This window comes from Plectrocnemia conspersa, unplaced genomic scaffold (genome assembly GCF_051122295.1).
Source record: "Plectrocnemia conspersa isolate PC_06_02 unplaced genomic scaffold, ASM5112229v1 ptg000012l, whole genome shotgun sequence".
In the NCBI taxonomy this organism is placed as follows: domain Eukaryota; kingdom Metazoa; phylum Arthropoda; class Insecta; order Trichoptera; family Polycentropodidae; genus Plectrocnemia; species Plectrocnemia conspersa.
Genome location: NW_028277176.1, coordinates 11209046 through 11222949, shown reverse-complemented (window position 1 = coordinate 11222949; position 13904 = coordinate 11209046). Strand labels below are relative to the sequence as shown.

At 30.7% G+C, this 13904-nt stretch overlaps 1 protein-coding gene and 1 long non-coding RNA gene across 4 annotated transcripts in view; one reads left to right on the top strand and one right to left on the bottom strand.

Annotated features, from left to right (window-relative positions):
- Positions 1-1006: 1006 nt before the first annotated feature.
- The window catches only part of Zip99C (Zinc transporter Zip99C), a 31465-nt gene continuing 18567 nt past the window's right edge, over positions 1007-13904 (bottom strand). For all 3 annotated transcript variants that reach the window (XM_088200994.1, XM_088200992.1, XM_088200993.1), the window contains exons 3-8: positions 5970-6077; positions 5184-5659; positions 4997-5117; positions 4838-4923; positions 3292-3361; positions 1007-1917 (exon numbers count right to left, since the gene is read on the bottom strand). In XM_088200994.1, the coding sequence (XP_088057120.1) occupies positions 1742-1917; positions 3292-3361; positions 4838-4923; positions 4997-5117; positions 5184-5659; positions 5970-6077 (1037 nt within the window). In that variant the 3' untranslated portion in view covers positions 1007-1741. The remainder of the gene's footprint in view (positions 1918-3291; positions 3362-4837; positions 4924-4996; positions 5118-5183; positions 5660-5969; positions 6078-13904) is intronic.
- LOC148228197 (uncharacterized) lies at positions 11501-13553 on the top strand. The gene is made up of 2 exons (XR_015811783.1): positions 11501-12108; positions 12378-13553. It is a non-coding gene; the product is annotated as an uncharacterized LOC148228197 (long non-coding RNA).

Below are 13904 nucleotides of genomic sequence, written 5' to 3'. Positions count from 1 at the left end.
TCATTGTGAGAGTGAAAAAAAAATATTTCGATAATTCAGATTTTTCTGCATCCAATAAATGTAAAGTAATATGAAAAATAATCAGTATGACAAAAAACATATATTAATTGCCATGCTGATTATTTAAAGCCGCGTTTTATAAAAACAATAAACATATGTTTTATAAGGGCGCTGTAAATGGTTTCTCTTGATTATTGTACCAATATTATATTGATTTTGCATAGCGGCCATATACCACATAATTTATTTACCCACAATAGAGTATTTTTATAGCATATTAAAAATAATTATCACTTGCGTTTAAGTAAAGTGCAACAATTTTTCAATTCGTGTCATTCAAGGGGGCGAGGGTATATATATTTCATTTCTTGGTTATCAATTGAAAAATTTAATACGATTTAGAAAATAATAGGACATTTTAAATGACGTTTTGCCTCAAATTTTAACATTCGAAATTATAAAAAACAGGGTACATTTTTATTTTATGTAAATTTTAAGGGTTTTAAAACTGAGTTAGTGCGACGTCAGGCATTGATATGCTTGGTGGGTATGTTTTGCATATGAAGTGTGATAAAAAAATAATTATTGTAAATAATAAATCTTCGATACTTAAAATTCCAGATTAATAGGTGAGGAAAGAGTGATAAGTATATTAATCAAAACGATCTAAGCAAATGTAAAAAAAATATTGTAAAAAAGTAATATATTTTTATTTAATAAAATAAAATACATGTAACATTCTTATATGTTTAATGTCTTCTATTTACAAACATACAATAAGTTTTATCAACGATTCCTTCAAAAAAATTCCAAACCCCATCATACCTGGTTTTGGAATGGTTTAAAAATAATAAAATAAAAAAAAATTTTGCGACTAATCTCTGCAACACTCTATACATAATAATCTCAATTATCGTATTAAGTATCAGATTTATGTACCTAAATGTTCATACTCTCTCTTAAAAGTAAATGCTAGTTTAATAATTTTTTTTCAATAATAATAAAATTTATTAATAATATACATTTTTAATTATGAAAAAATAGGTACATTTTTGTTATGAATGTATAATTTTAAAGGTTTGGTCGGTTGAGTACCTTTTAAAGTTTTATAAAATATCACAACATATAACAGTTTCTCTAACTGGATTTAGTTTATAAAATATAAACATAAATGGATTATGAAAGTAAATATTTATAGTGTACAAAATATATTTTTAATTATATCACTGCAGTTTATAACCAATTTTAAATTTGTACTTACTGATTATTTGATACATTTGTTAAATGAAGTATAAAACAACATCTTCTACAGTAACAATGTAAGATTTGTTTTACATTCATTCATATATAATAAGACTAGTAGAGTATATATTTTCCATTAATGACTATCCGATTATATGATTATCCGATTTTTACTATTTTATAAATGTTACATGGCTTTATACGGTAGATATAAAGTAAAGTGTATAAATATTTTCTTAGAAAATGAAATATTTAATTTTAAAAATCACAAATTAATACTTATCAAACATAACTGGTAAAATATTTAGTTTTACGCTTTATATAAAAAATTATCACTTAACATCTACTATCATCACAATGCCCTTTTTCGTTTAGCAAAAATGCACCCCAGAGTGCCATTTTTGAGTATTTATGAATACCTGCAGTACTCTGCAGCGTGATTCGCGTCCTCCGCTGATCCAACAATGTGGAAGTGAAACTTTCAACAGTGCTTTTTTGCTTAGTCTAGGTAATAAGTTAGTGTGGCCATTATCAAAATGCCAGACAGTAACGACAAGAGTTGCTTCAGCGACTCCACTGGTTTCTCTTCCTTCAAAAGATCAGGCAATACAGTAATGAGAGCTATGTGCAAGAATCCACCGGCCGTGAACGGCAGGATCCACGACGTCTTAGCTTCTGCAAAAGTTTAATGATAATATGGTTATAACATTAAATTACATATATGTATAGAAAATATTTTTATATGAGAATGCCTTGAAATCTGTCAAACTCAATAAATAAAAAAACAATAATAACTATTAGAAGTTGTATTCTATTAACTTTTCGTAGTAAGCTTATGGTAGGTGTATCTTATTATATAAGAAGATTTTTATATATGTTTTGTTTATAATCCGATGTTCATTTGAGTTAAATCTGTTGATATATATTAGTAGCAAATGACACAAGACAAACTCAACAATTGCATATTTTTAAATAATTTAAGTTAACTGAATTCATTAATTAAGATTATTGAGTGGTGGGAGTATGGGTAATCACATGCTACGTGTTGAGTTTACCTTTCTTGCTATTTGAATTTTAATCAATTTTCAATAATAATCCTACGATAACCACAATGTTAAGATTATTTGTTTTAGAAATGTATTCCGGAATTGACTTCTTACTACGTTAATCTTCGAGATTTAGGGAGTAATATTATAAAATAAAAAAATGGTTGACACTTTATTGAGCCTGCCTTCAATATTTTTAATGCTTTAAATTAAAATTAACTATGAAGATCATGGCCAATATTTAAGAGCTTAATACAATTTATTAAATTTCTCAAGGAGAATGGTGGCTAGATTGTCAGGTAATGAGTTTTTTATGAAAAGGAATTAGATGTAGTGGTTAATCATTGTTCTATACCAGTTGTTAACACTATACAAATTGCTAAAAAAAATCAGAAGGTAATACACGACTGGCAGCTATTTCTTTATAAAAATATCATATTCATAGCTCATTCGTAAAATTGCTTTAACTTTTAAAGCAATCACTCGAAATTCAAGATATTTTTTACGATAAACGTAAAACAAGTCAATAACATGAATTTATATATTCGGCCAACGTTTCAACCTTTAACTTATATGAAATCAGTTTTTCACTATTGAAAATGGTAGAATGAGCTAGTTATACATATAAGTTGATCGCATAATAATTCTTTAGTCTCTATCATCTTTTTTAACATTGAATGACGCATATTTGAGTAATCGGTTCTTATGTAAAGTGATAGAACATGTATAAGGGATTCTTTTAGATTTATTTTGTAATATTAAATATATTTACAATATTTTCTAAATATTTTTATAATAATTAATTCTTAATTTCAATTAGAAATTATTAATTTTTTGCAAAAATAATATATTATATGACTAATATTGAATAGACAAAATTTGGCAAATGAAAATGTATATTAAAAATATCAATCCTTTGTAAAAACAACAAAGATTGTTTCGAGGTTCAAGTGCTAATATTTACCATAACGCTAAGTAAATTGTAAATATGAATAATATATACCTAATGTAGTGCTAGCTCCACTAAACATGATGGCTGCAAAAGCACCAAACAAACCAGCAGTCGCAGTTGCCTAAAAAAATAAAATAATAATAATATATGTATATAATATATAATACATGTTTATATATATATAAAAGACTAATGCTTAGTTCATACTATACAACAAAGAATTGTTTTGTTATAAAGTGTAGATCCAACCTTAAAATACATATGTATGTGTGTAAGAAACTATCAACCTACTGCGTTAATAAACCACTAAATAAATTAATGGTTTTAAACTTGGCTATAATAAAATATTACCATTCTAATATTTGTTTTTTGTTTATAGATGTATACATATATTATGTAGAAATAGCAATATCTAATAAGCAATGTTAATAAAATAACTGTATATGAAGATTAATCAAATCTAAACATTTGATCATTTGAAATCTAAACAGATGGCAATACAAATCAGTTATACAACACGAAGGCATATCAGTAGCTATATATAGCTTTAAATTAATAAAAGAAGTGAAGAGGTGAAACCTATTAAAATTATTCGACAAAATACATTTAATGTGGTGATGCATGTTTGTCACTTCAGCAAATGTAGGAGTGGACTAGAAATTAACAAATCAACATAAGAAAAATTAAGTAGCTTTACTTTTGGAAACTAGTAATGGATAAGCACACCACATTTTCTATGATGTTTCTAGTTGCACGATGGAAAGAAATTAAAAATACTGCTATATTGTTCCAAAAATTACCATTAGTTCAGAGTGGCCGGCAGATGGTAATATGAGTCAGATATGCAACTCATAAGAAAATTGAGTATTGAATGAAACTCATAGAAATTCATTGAAGAATGAAAGTAGTGTGATTATGCATATCACACTACAGCATGTGTACAAATGGACTAGAAATATCAGAAATGGTGTGGGTTCTGTAGAAGACTTCTTAGTCAGATCAGTTACACAAAGCAGTAACCACAGTACATGAAGAAAAATCTCTAAATACCATGAATCAGCAAATACTGTACATCATCAATTTCAGAATTGAAAGAACAAAGCATCGATGCCTGACAGGCACTTTGAAGCAGAAGGCAATGGCTTCTTAGAAGGAATTGTTACTGGGAATAAAACCAGGGTTTACTACCACCAGCTAGAAACCAAGTGAATGGTATACCTCCTCACTGAAACTGAAGAAATTTTTCGCATAACCTTTTAGAAAGAACGTTCAAATAGGCAATGTGAAGGAAAAGGTTCAGACATAAGAGTGACTGTGGAATCAACCAAAATACGGTTTTCTACAGCATGTACTTTCTTAAATGAACACCAAGTAGTCAAAGTTGGAAAATAATATCTTTTTGTACATTTTTCATTCAAGTTTACATTTCAAATATTTATTTTTATAAAATACAACAATAATTATTTACAAGCAGTTTATGTATAGAAATTTTTTTAATTTAAATATATTTTTTATGTGTAATAAATAAATACAGAAAACGTTGAATTAATTTATACTTGATTTATGTAATTTAATAATTATAATAGAAGATACGCACCAATTGAGCTTTGGCAGCTTCCCATCGAGAGAATCCACTTCTTAATAGTATGGCAAAATCTCCGACTTCGTGAGGTATTTCATGGACTGTAAAAAATAAACAAAATTATAGCAACAATATACACAAAACTTATTAGAATTATTAGCAATGTTACAATACCTAGAATAGCAAAAGTTGATAGACAACCAACCCTAAAGGATACTAGAAAAGAACCACCAACAGCTAAACCGTGTGTGAAGTTGTCAATTGAGTTTGCAAATAGGTTCAAGTATCCTGCAACCTTTAATAAAACATTTTAATTATTACAAAAAAAAATAGATGTGATAGTTATGCTTTGAAAACCTACATGCTTCGACTTGCTGCTTTCTTTCTCGGAGTTTTTAGATATCAGGGCAGATGTGTCGATTCTTTTCATCCATCTTCCCTTCAAACATCTTCCGCGTCGACTTACGGAGCCACCGCACATAATTTTACCGTCGACCAAGCTACAACTTCCAGGCAGGCCGACCGAGTTATTATTGAACAAGCAGCTCTCTTGCAGCATAGAGTTCAACGGTGTATTGTCGGCGTCGGATAAAATGGCTCCTCCGTTCTGATTCGGCCCTAGCTTCTCATCTCTCTTCTTCTTCTCAGCTTCGATCATTCTGTGAATCTCCTCTATGTCCATTTGCTGCACTGGAGGAGTATTGGACGTCGACGTCGATTCTTCTTCTTGTTCTTGCTCATGTTCAGCCGACTCGGAAAATATCTTCTCGACTATGATGAATAGCAAGAGGCCCGAGAGTACCCAGAGGCCACATTTCATTGATATGTGTCCGTTCGCTGAAATTGAGATTGTTCGAAATTATGACCATAATTTAATTGTTTATGAGCAATAAATCATAATGAATTAAGTTAACTAATGATAGCAGTAAATTTATATGTATAGTAATTACATCAATAAAAAAGTTATTGACTCTATAAACTGTTAAAACACAAGAAGCAACAAGCATTATCTCATACATATGTATATTATGTATATATATAATATTAAGTTAATAATCAAAGTACGCTACATTCTTTTTAATTACTTAATATTGCACATTGATTATGCAACTGCACCAAACTCACTTAAAAAATGTAAAAAGCAAACCTTCATTTTGGGCATGGTGCCAAGCTTCGGGAAGCAGATGCAGGAACACATCAGCTAATAACGCTCCAACAGCAAAACTTAACAAAACTTTGAGAGATGGTGATTCAGCTGAAAAAAAAACAAACCGTATTTTAGTAAAAGAATACTACTTCGAAGTAATTATGTTCGCACTATACTGAATATAACACTAATGTCTAATTATAGTTTATGAAAAAGTAATACTAACTTAAATAAATAAAGACTTAATTCATTAAATCAAGGATTGTCGAAAATGTGCTTATAGAACAGCGTTTCTTGATTATATTTATACATAAAATCAATTAATATTTTGGTTTTTATATTTATACCTACTACCAAATTCTCACAGGCGTAAACAAACACTCGTGTGGTCATGTTTCTCCCGCCACTATTTGACAAGACCTGACAGATAAGGAAAATATTATTATTGTTTCTACTGCTGTAGCATATCTATCGAGCCTAATGCATTAGCAGCGTGTGTGTAACAATACAGATAATCAATGTCTAGCAATTAAAGACATCTTTAAATGATACAATTCTGCTGCAGGAATCGAGCGACGTCGAGGCTTCTATAAATGTGCAATTGCGACTATTATATGTCAAATTATAATTTTAATAAAAAAATTATTTAAAACATGGTTTTTTAAAATTAGTTATTTTTTGCAGAACTTTCAATTTTACCCTTAGGTAAAAATATAAGATATTATATAAAAGTCCATACATGAAAATTAGAAGGTTGACTAAAAATTATAAGAGATACTGCATGCAGTTCTTAAGATGGAGGACATAAAAAGATCAAAATTCATTTGTATAAGATGTAAAAATATGATCAATGGTATAGGCGGTGACTAATTCTCGAATTACTTGGGTTTAAATCCCATATGAACTTTTGTGTTTTTAAATTACTATTGTGTCTAGAAAACTCAAATTAGTTATTAAATATTTATAATTGACGTTCTGCGTTACAACATTAATAACATTACAATAGGTACTGAATGTTGGCTAGCGGAAAATAAATACATACACCAGCCGATAGAAATCTGAATTAAATTTGTTTGGCTAATAGAAATTACGTTTGCTGGTTTTTGATTTTATTACTTTGATTGTGCAATAACACCCAAAGTTCTTTGTTTGCTTTTTCTCATACGTGTTTATTTTATTATTGGAAGTCAAAAAATATGTTTTAATGCATTTTTTTAATTTGGTCTGAGGTATCACAGCTAACGTGCGTACAAGTACGAAAATATTTTTAGTATTTAATTGTAATTATATGCACATTAATTTAATGTAGCCATCCGCTTTATGGCAAAGTATAAAAGGGATTAAATGTCATATCTATTTATAAATGTATTATAATAAACTATTATATTTTTATTAAAAATAATTAAAAAGTCTTATTGATAGTTTTTATTAATTGCCCAGTAAAAAGCGTCAATTGAACATAGGTGCATTTAAACTTACAGTGACCGCGACGCCGTAACTTACACATCTTGAATGTTACCACTAATCTTTGAAACATGCATCGAGAACAATACGCTTTGTAAATATTAATTATCCTTTATCGTCATCAGAAAGCGACAACAATGGTTTCGCTTATAAAGGGGTCACAATGGAGTTATACTTTATTAATAGAGAGAGTGGACATTATAAGCCCCTTTCCCCCATTCATCTTAACTTCTGCAAACTTGCTCACTTAGAGAGATTAGCAAGCGCCATAGATAAGACTATTCCACATTCGACACTGCCGCCCGATACAGACACCTAAATAACATCTGTATGTTATATCAAACAGATCTTCCAGCCTCTAACGGACTGAATAAGTAACACTATTCGACATCAATACCTATAACCATATTTTTTAAACATAGCAATATTGATATACCTATGAAGTAATTGAACGGCACTAAAATGGATAACTGTAATAAAGCGGATTTCGTTCCGCAAATTTAAACTTGATGTTTACTGCTATGGCTTATAAATTTGTGGTTAAGCTTATGGGTCAAGTAAGAGTATATAGATTTTTCCTTTTGCACTACGTCGCAGCTAGGGATTGCAATAATACCGGTATTACATAAATAAAAACTATTTAAAATATAATATTTAATTTATTTATTTTATTTATTTAAAAACTATTAGTATTTCCATTATTATTATTATTTTAATTAATTGGTAATAAAAAACAAAAAAAAATAGTTTTGTAGACATTTATGATTTGTAGATTTTTTTGTTTGATTTTGAATTGTTTTTTTATTACATTATTACATTAGATTACAACTATATTTAATTGTCATGATTAGTATCTTTAAACGTTGTTAAGCCGGTTCATCTGATAAATGTTCATTCATTCAAAGTAAAAGTTTATGCTGTTAAGTATTGTTGAATGTTAATACATGCTTGCGAATTTTGCGAAAAAATCCAAGGATTCAAAAATTGGAATATTTTTTTTGAAGATATTGAACGTGCAGTAACTAGTATCGTCTTAGTATTACAAGCAGGTCAAATTTCGAATTAAGTTGTCGACATTTATGACCAATTATCTGTCTGACTATTTATGAATCAAATATAGTTTTTCAAACAATAAGAAGTGTTTAAACAATCTTCCTTACATTTAGGCACTTCTAAAAATACTTTATAAGCTGATTCTTCATTGTGTTGTCTAACAATTTCGGTACTACTGGTATTTTATTTTGTAATACCGGTATTATCATAGATCAATTTTTACCCCAATACCGGTATTACAACTTTAGTCACAACACACGTTACGGAGCAGTGTTGTAGAAGATATTCCAGTTCCTGTGCACAAAACACCTTGCCAGGAAAGAGGAAGATGATTTTGAGCCTCTAGTTGTGGTCGGAAAAGTCGAGGGATTCAGAGGAAGAGGAAGATCTCCGAAAAAAATAGACCGATTTAATAAAATCTGCAATTAAATGTAAAGTCATAGTGACGACTCGTGATAAAAAAAATTTGAAGGTAATGCATAGCTGGTTTTTATGTAACTATAAATGTTTGTTGATTTGAATAAATTACGATGCAAATCACGCAATATAATAATGTAAATTAATTAATTAATTGTAATGGAATAATAATTCTGTTTCAATAACGAAGCTAATATTGAAATATACAACCACTTCACTTTACACTAATGCTTGCACTACACTCTCTGGAAGTTGTCCGAACCGAAGTTCAACTGAAGTCGGCCAGGGTCGCCGACTTCCGAGTAGCGGCCACACTGCCACAAATTTCATATGCCGTCCGGACGGCGGGCGTGAATGACGTGCGCACGGCAGTTGCTGTCATGTACGGCTGTCATATTCGCGCGCGATCGAAAAATGTGCCAAGTAATCGCAATTTTTAAATTGTCATATTATTAAAATTACGCTACTGATATTTATAAAAGTTTGTGTGGGAAAAACTTTTCGGTCGTAAATATTCAATTTACGCAAAATCTTTGTAGGCTTTTGCAAAATGCCATAAGGCATAAAAATGATACTTCAGAATACGATCACCACGTCTGTGACTATCCTAGAATTTGTCGACATCGATTCTAAATAAGAATTCGTTATGGTGTGACATTTATATAAACCGATCTAGGAAAATACATAAGGATATTCGAAAAGATTTTTTTTAACAAAATCAAGTACCACTAATTATTTTTTAATTATTTAATTTTATTTAAAAAAAATATAATAACGATATCTGTTAGAAGAATATACTATCAAAAATATAATTAATCTCTTTTGGTGCCCTAAAATATTCAAAGATGTCAGTAAGAGTCTGTTGAAGTCCCCGATAAGCATGTGGTATTATAAATTGAACACGTGACCACGATTCAGCGCTCGACGTGCGTGTTAACCATAGGACGCCTACGCGCATACTGAAATTGAACCGAGCTACTCGTTCTATCTCAGTTTGCGAAAAACCATATCATTATCTCTCTCACTCTCGTCACTTAACACGCGAGAGAGCGAAAGGGGAAGTATCTCACCGCTCGCGCTCGAAAGAGCAGCTCCGACTTCGGTTTCTTTGACTTCGGTCCGTTTGCCGACAATGTTCGGAAGCGCTCGAAGATGGCCAAGTCGACTGAATTACCCCCACTTCACCTCCCGTTCTCGGTAACCTCGGACAACTTCCGAGAGATTTTAGACCGAACTCGACCGAAGTAACCCACTATATTCTCCGTCCTTGGCCTACCTTGGCCAACTTCCAGAGAGTGTAGTGCAGGCATAAAGGAATAGAGTCGCATCAGAAGTTGCTTTCGTGGGACTGAACCGATGAACGGATACAACCAAGTGGCAATTATAGAGAGTAACATCATACATTTTATTTTTAGTAGGTGCTGTAAATCAGCAGTTCTTTGAAAAAAGCGACACTTCGTGAGAAAGTCACAGTATAAAGAAACTCCTGTAAAATAGTGCCAAATACGTATATTAATACATGACGTCATTGAAATTTCACGAAAATATACAAAAATACACTGTTTGGCATTCGGTCAAATGTATGCTAATGATAGTCGCAAACGTTAACAGCAACGCAAAATAATCATATTCGTTGAACATTTTCAATAATAAGGGACAGCTGCATCCAGTTTTAGAGGTCGACGAATCTCGATATACTTGAGAGATCGGCTCTGAAAGTTTGTTCTTCATAAAATCGAACAAAGGCAAATTGGTCGAACGGACCTTGCCCTTCTTGCCCTTTGTGAAGGACTCTTTGTGTACATAGATCCGTCCCCAGCGATACAGAGTACGTGCTACACTCAAAGTAGTGTAATCGACGATCAGATAACATCTTCGTAGCAAGCTGATAATGAAAATACGGAAAGAAGAATTTGTGACAGTTTATTATCAATATGGTAATGTGTATGACATGAGGCTGAACCTTGAGCTGCATACTCGAGTCTTTCTCACATGACGCAAAAACAATGATTTTAAAACGATTCCAATTAAATGCAACTGTCATTGTCAGTTATTTAATGATGAATATTTATATATATATATATATAATAAAAAACTACAAACACTTAGCAGCGATAATGAGAAACATAATATTTGTATTTACAAGCGAGTGAGTAAGCGCACACTGATAGCGAAATAAAACATACAAATATCATGTGATGTTTATTTCAAACCTTTTGCATTCACAAAATAATCTAAGTTCTTTTTATAATAGATTAACATGATGCGTAGTATATTTTTAATTTATTTAAAGCTGAATTTTAGTATCTACATAATAAATTCAACACCGCTACAAAAAATATTGATCGTTGATTTAATAATGGATCTTATAAATATATACTTATATAATATAATTTTAAATATATAATATAATTTTCTTATAAATATATTAATATTTGTTGAGCGACGTGGATAGGCGGTACAATAATACGTTTTACGATTACTAAAATGAAATAGCGAGTTATGAGCATACGGCACAAAACAAGCGCCGGTAGATGTAATATGTAGTACTTCGCCGGTATTAAGTTTAATAGTGGTTTTTATAATTAATTTTATAATTTATACGGCTGGTTATTTTTTCATCATTTTGTCATTTAGTAAAATCGTTGTTAACAAACATAATACACGTGCTAGAATTAGATATTGAATCTTTGTGGCGAAAGGCATAATACTGATGTTTTTTGCAATAAACATCAGTATAGTCCGTCCAAAATATGAACGCTCATCGATATAGTATTGGTGAGAAAAATATTATACATACATTAATTTCAACTACGTTTATTTTTTAAAATATACTGTACACTTTTTATATCCAAAATCACTACTTTAAAAACCAATAATTAAAATCTAGAGCCCAAAAATACGATGATATTTTTCGAAAATACAATCGAAGAAATCTAAAAAATGTGTGTATATAAATAAACTAATGATACATCTGAAATTGTATAATTTTACATATTCGTAAAATTGTTAATTGACTAGTTATAATAAATTTTCTCTTCATGAATGTAATACACCTGTAAAAAACCAAAAGATAATAAATAATTTTAAGTAAATTATTTTCAAGTTTTTTAGCCCTAATAGGTGTGACTTTACAGCCAGAAATGGACGCCGGAAAGCTGGAAGCAATTTATTTAGTAATACGTGGTTGTGATCGTTCGTCTAGGTCAGAGGTCGGCAAACTGCGGCTCCTGAGCCGCATGCGGCTTTTTGGCCCCTTATGTGCGGCTCTGGCACAAATATCCACGGGCATTCGCACCAGATTTAAAAACAAGGAAATATGGAGCTCTGAATTCGAACGTCTTTGTGTTGATTTGGAAAATTATAATAAAGGTTTGCTAAATTAATAAATAGATTTGGCTCTAAATTTTTTTTAATCGTTGTAATGTACATATTTAGCTCTTTGGCTAATAAGTTTGCCGAACACTGGTCTAGGTGTTTATATTGTCTCGTAGTGTGTCGCTCTGCAGTCTATTGATGCCTGTCTGATCGTCCCTTGGAGACCGGCAATTTGTATCGTATGTTGGGAAGGTCTCCAACGAATCACAATCATACAGAGATCATTCAATCAATTGTCACGTTTATATATTTGACCAACGAAATACATACACGCTTTTAGAGAGTAAACTTTGCTTGATGGACATTTTCGAATGTCAAATAATGCAAAGAATCGAATATTAACGGTGTTTTTTCTGTCGCCCGATGGCGTATTGTTTGCGCAACCATAATCCACAGGGTATAGAATCTCTGTATTTCAAAGGTAATAACGACTTGCGATACATAGGATCCAAAGGATCTTTTTTTCATGACATTACGAGGATCTGTTCAGTGTCAAACATCTGTGACGTATCTATCTAAATATATCACTGTTTAAATGTTTCTCTTTGACAATAACAATGTGAGAATTAAATATTAGCACAATCATTTAAGTTTACAAAGAATGATGCAAAAATTTCTCTAGTGAAATTTTTATTTAAAGCATATTGAAATTGTTATGTTATATAAAAGAAAACATATTTACATAATGCTACTATGAAAAGCACCAAAACCAGTTACGCAATGACGCAAAAACCTTCGATATTTTTTTGCCTTCTTAAACTATAATAACAAGAAACGTTGAACCAGAAGACTCCAAGGCTGTCTTCAAAACGTATAAAAAAGAATACAAACAATCCTTGTCCTTGACAGTCAGACAAGAAGCAGATTTTAAAAAACGTAGCTGATTTAAAAAAATAAATATGGTGCAACGTTTGAAATTTCTCAAAACACTGCATTGCCCAATCATAATTTATTTAATTAGGTACCTTAAAAAACAAGTAGAATTTTGAAAGGGTTACTAAATTTCTCATATTTTTTCAGCGTACACTTCTCGTAACTGTAAAATTTCTCCCTGCATGTTTAGTTTTTTTTCAGGCGAGATACGTTGGAATTTGGTTTACAATGCAAATACAACCAGATAATTACAAATATTCCGTGGCTATAAGACAGGCGTTAGCCCAATGCGTTACAACGGTGCAAACACAGCCAACAATTACTGGCTAAGTAGTGAGACACCAGACTGAAATCAAAGTCTGTAAATCAGTGACATATATTTTATTAATTATAAACTATAATTAAAGCTTAGAATCAATAGATGTAACTATGCACGTCCTATCTCGAATTTATTTTAATTGTTAATCACAATATTCATCCGCGAGATTATATTATCCTAATCTGTGATGATCGATCAGAATTTTGAATTACATAATAATAATATCTAATTCCGATCTCCTAGACTCGATATAAACTGCAAAACGCTGGGGTCCATATGGGATTCGAGCCCAGGTCTTTCGGGTATTAGTTATCAACTTATATCACTAATCTATTGAGGTGATAAATAAAAGTAAAATGTAAACGAATTAATAAGTGTATAAATTATGTAATTAATAGCCCATGTTGATATTGAAACGATAAAATAATGTT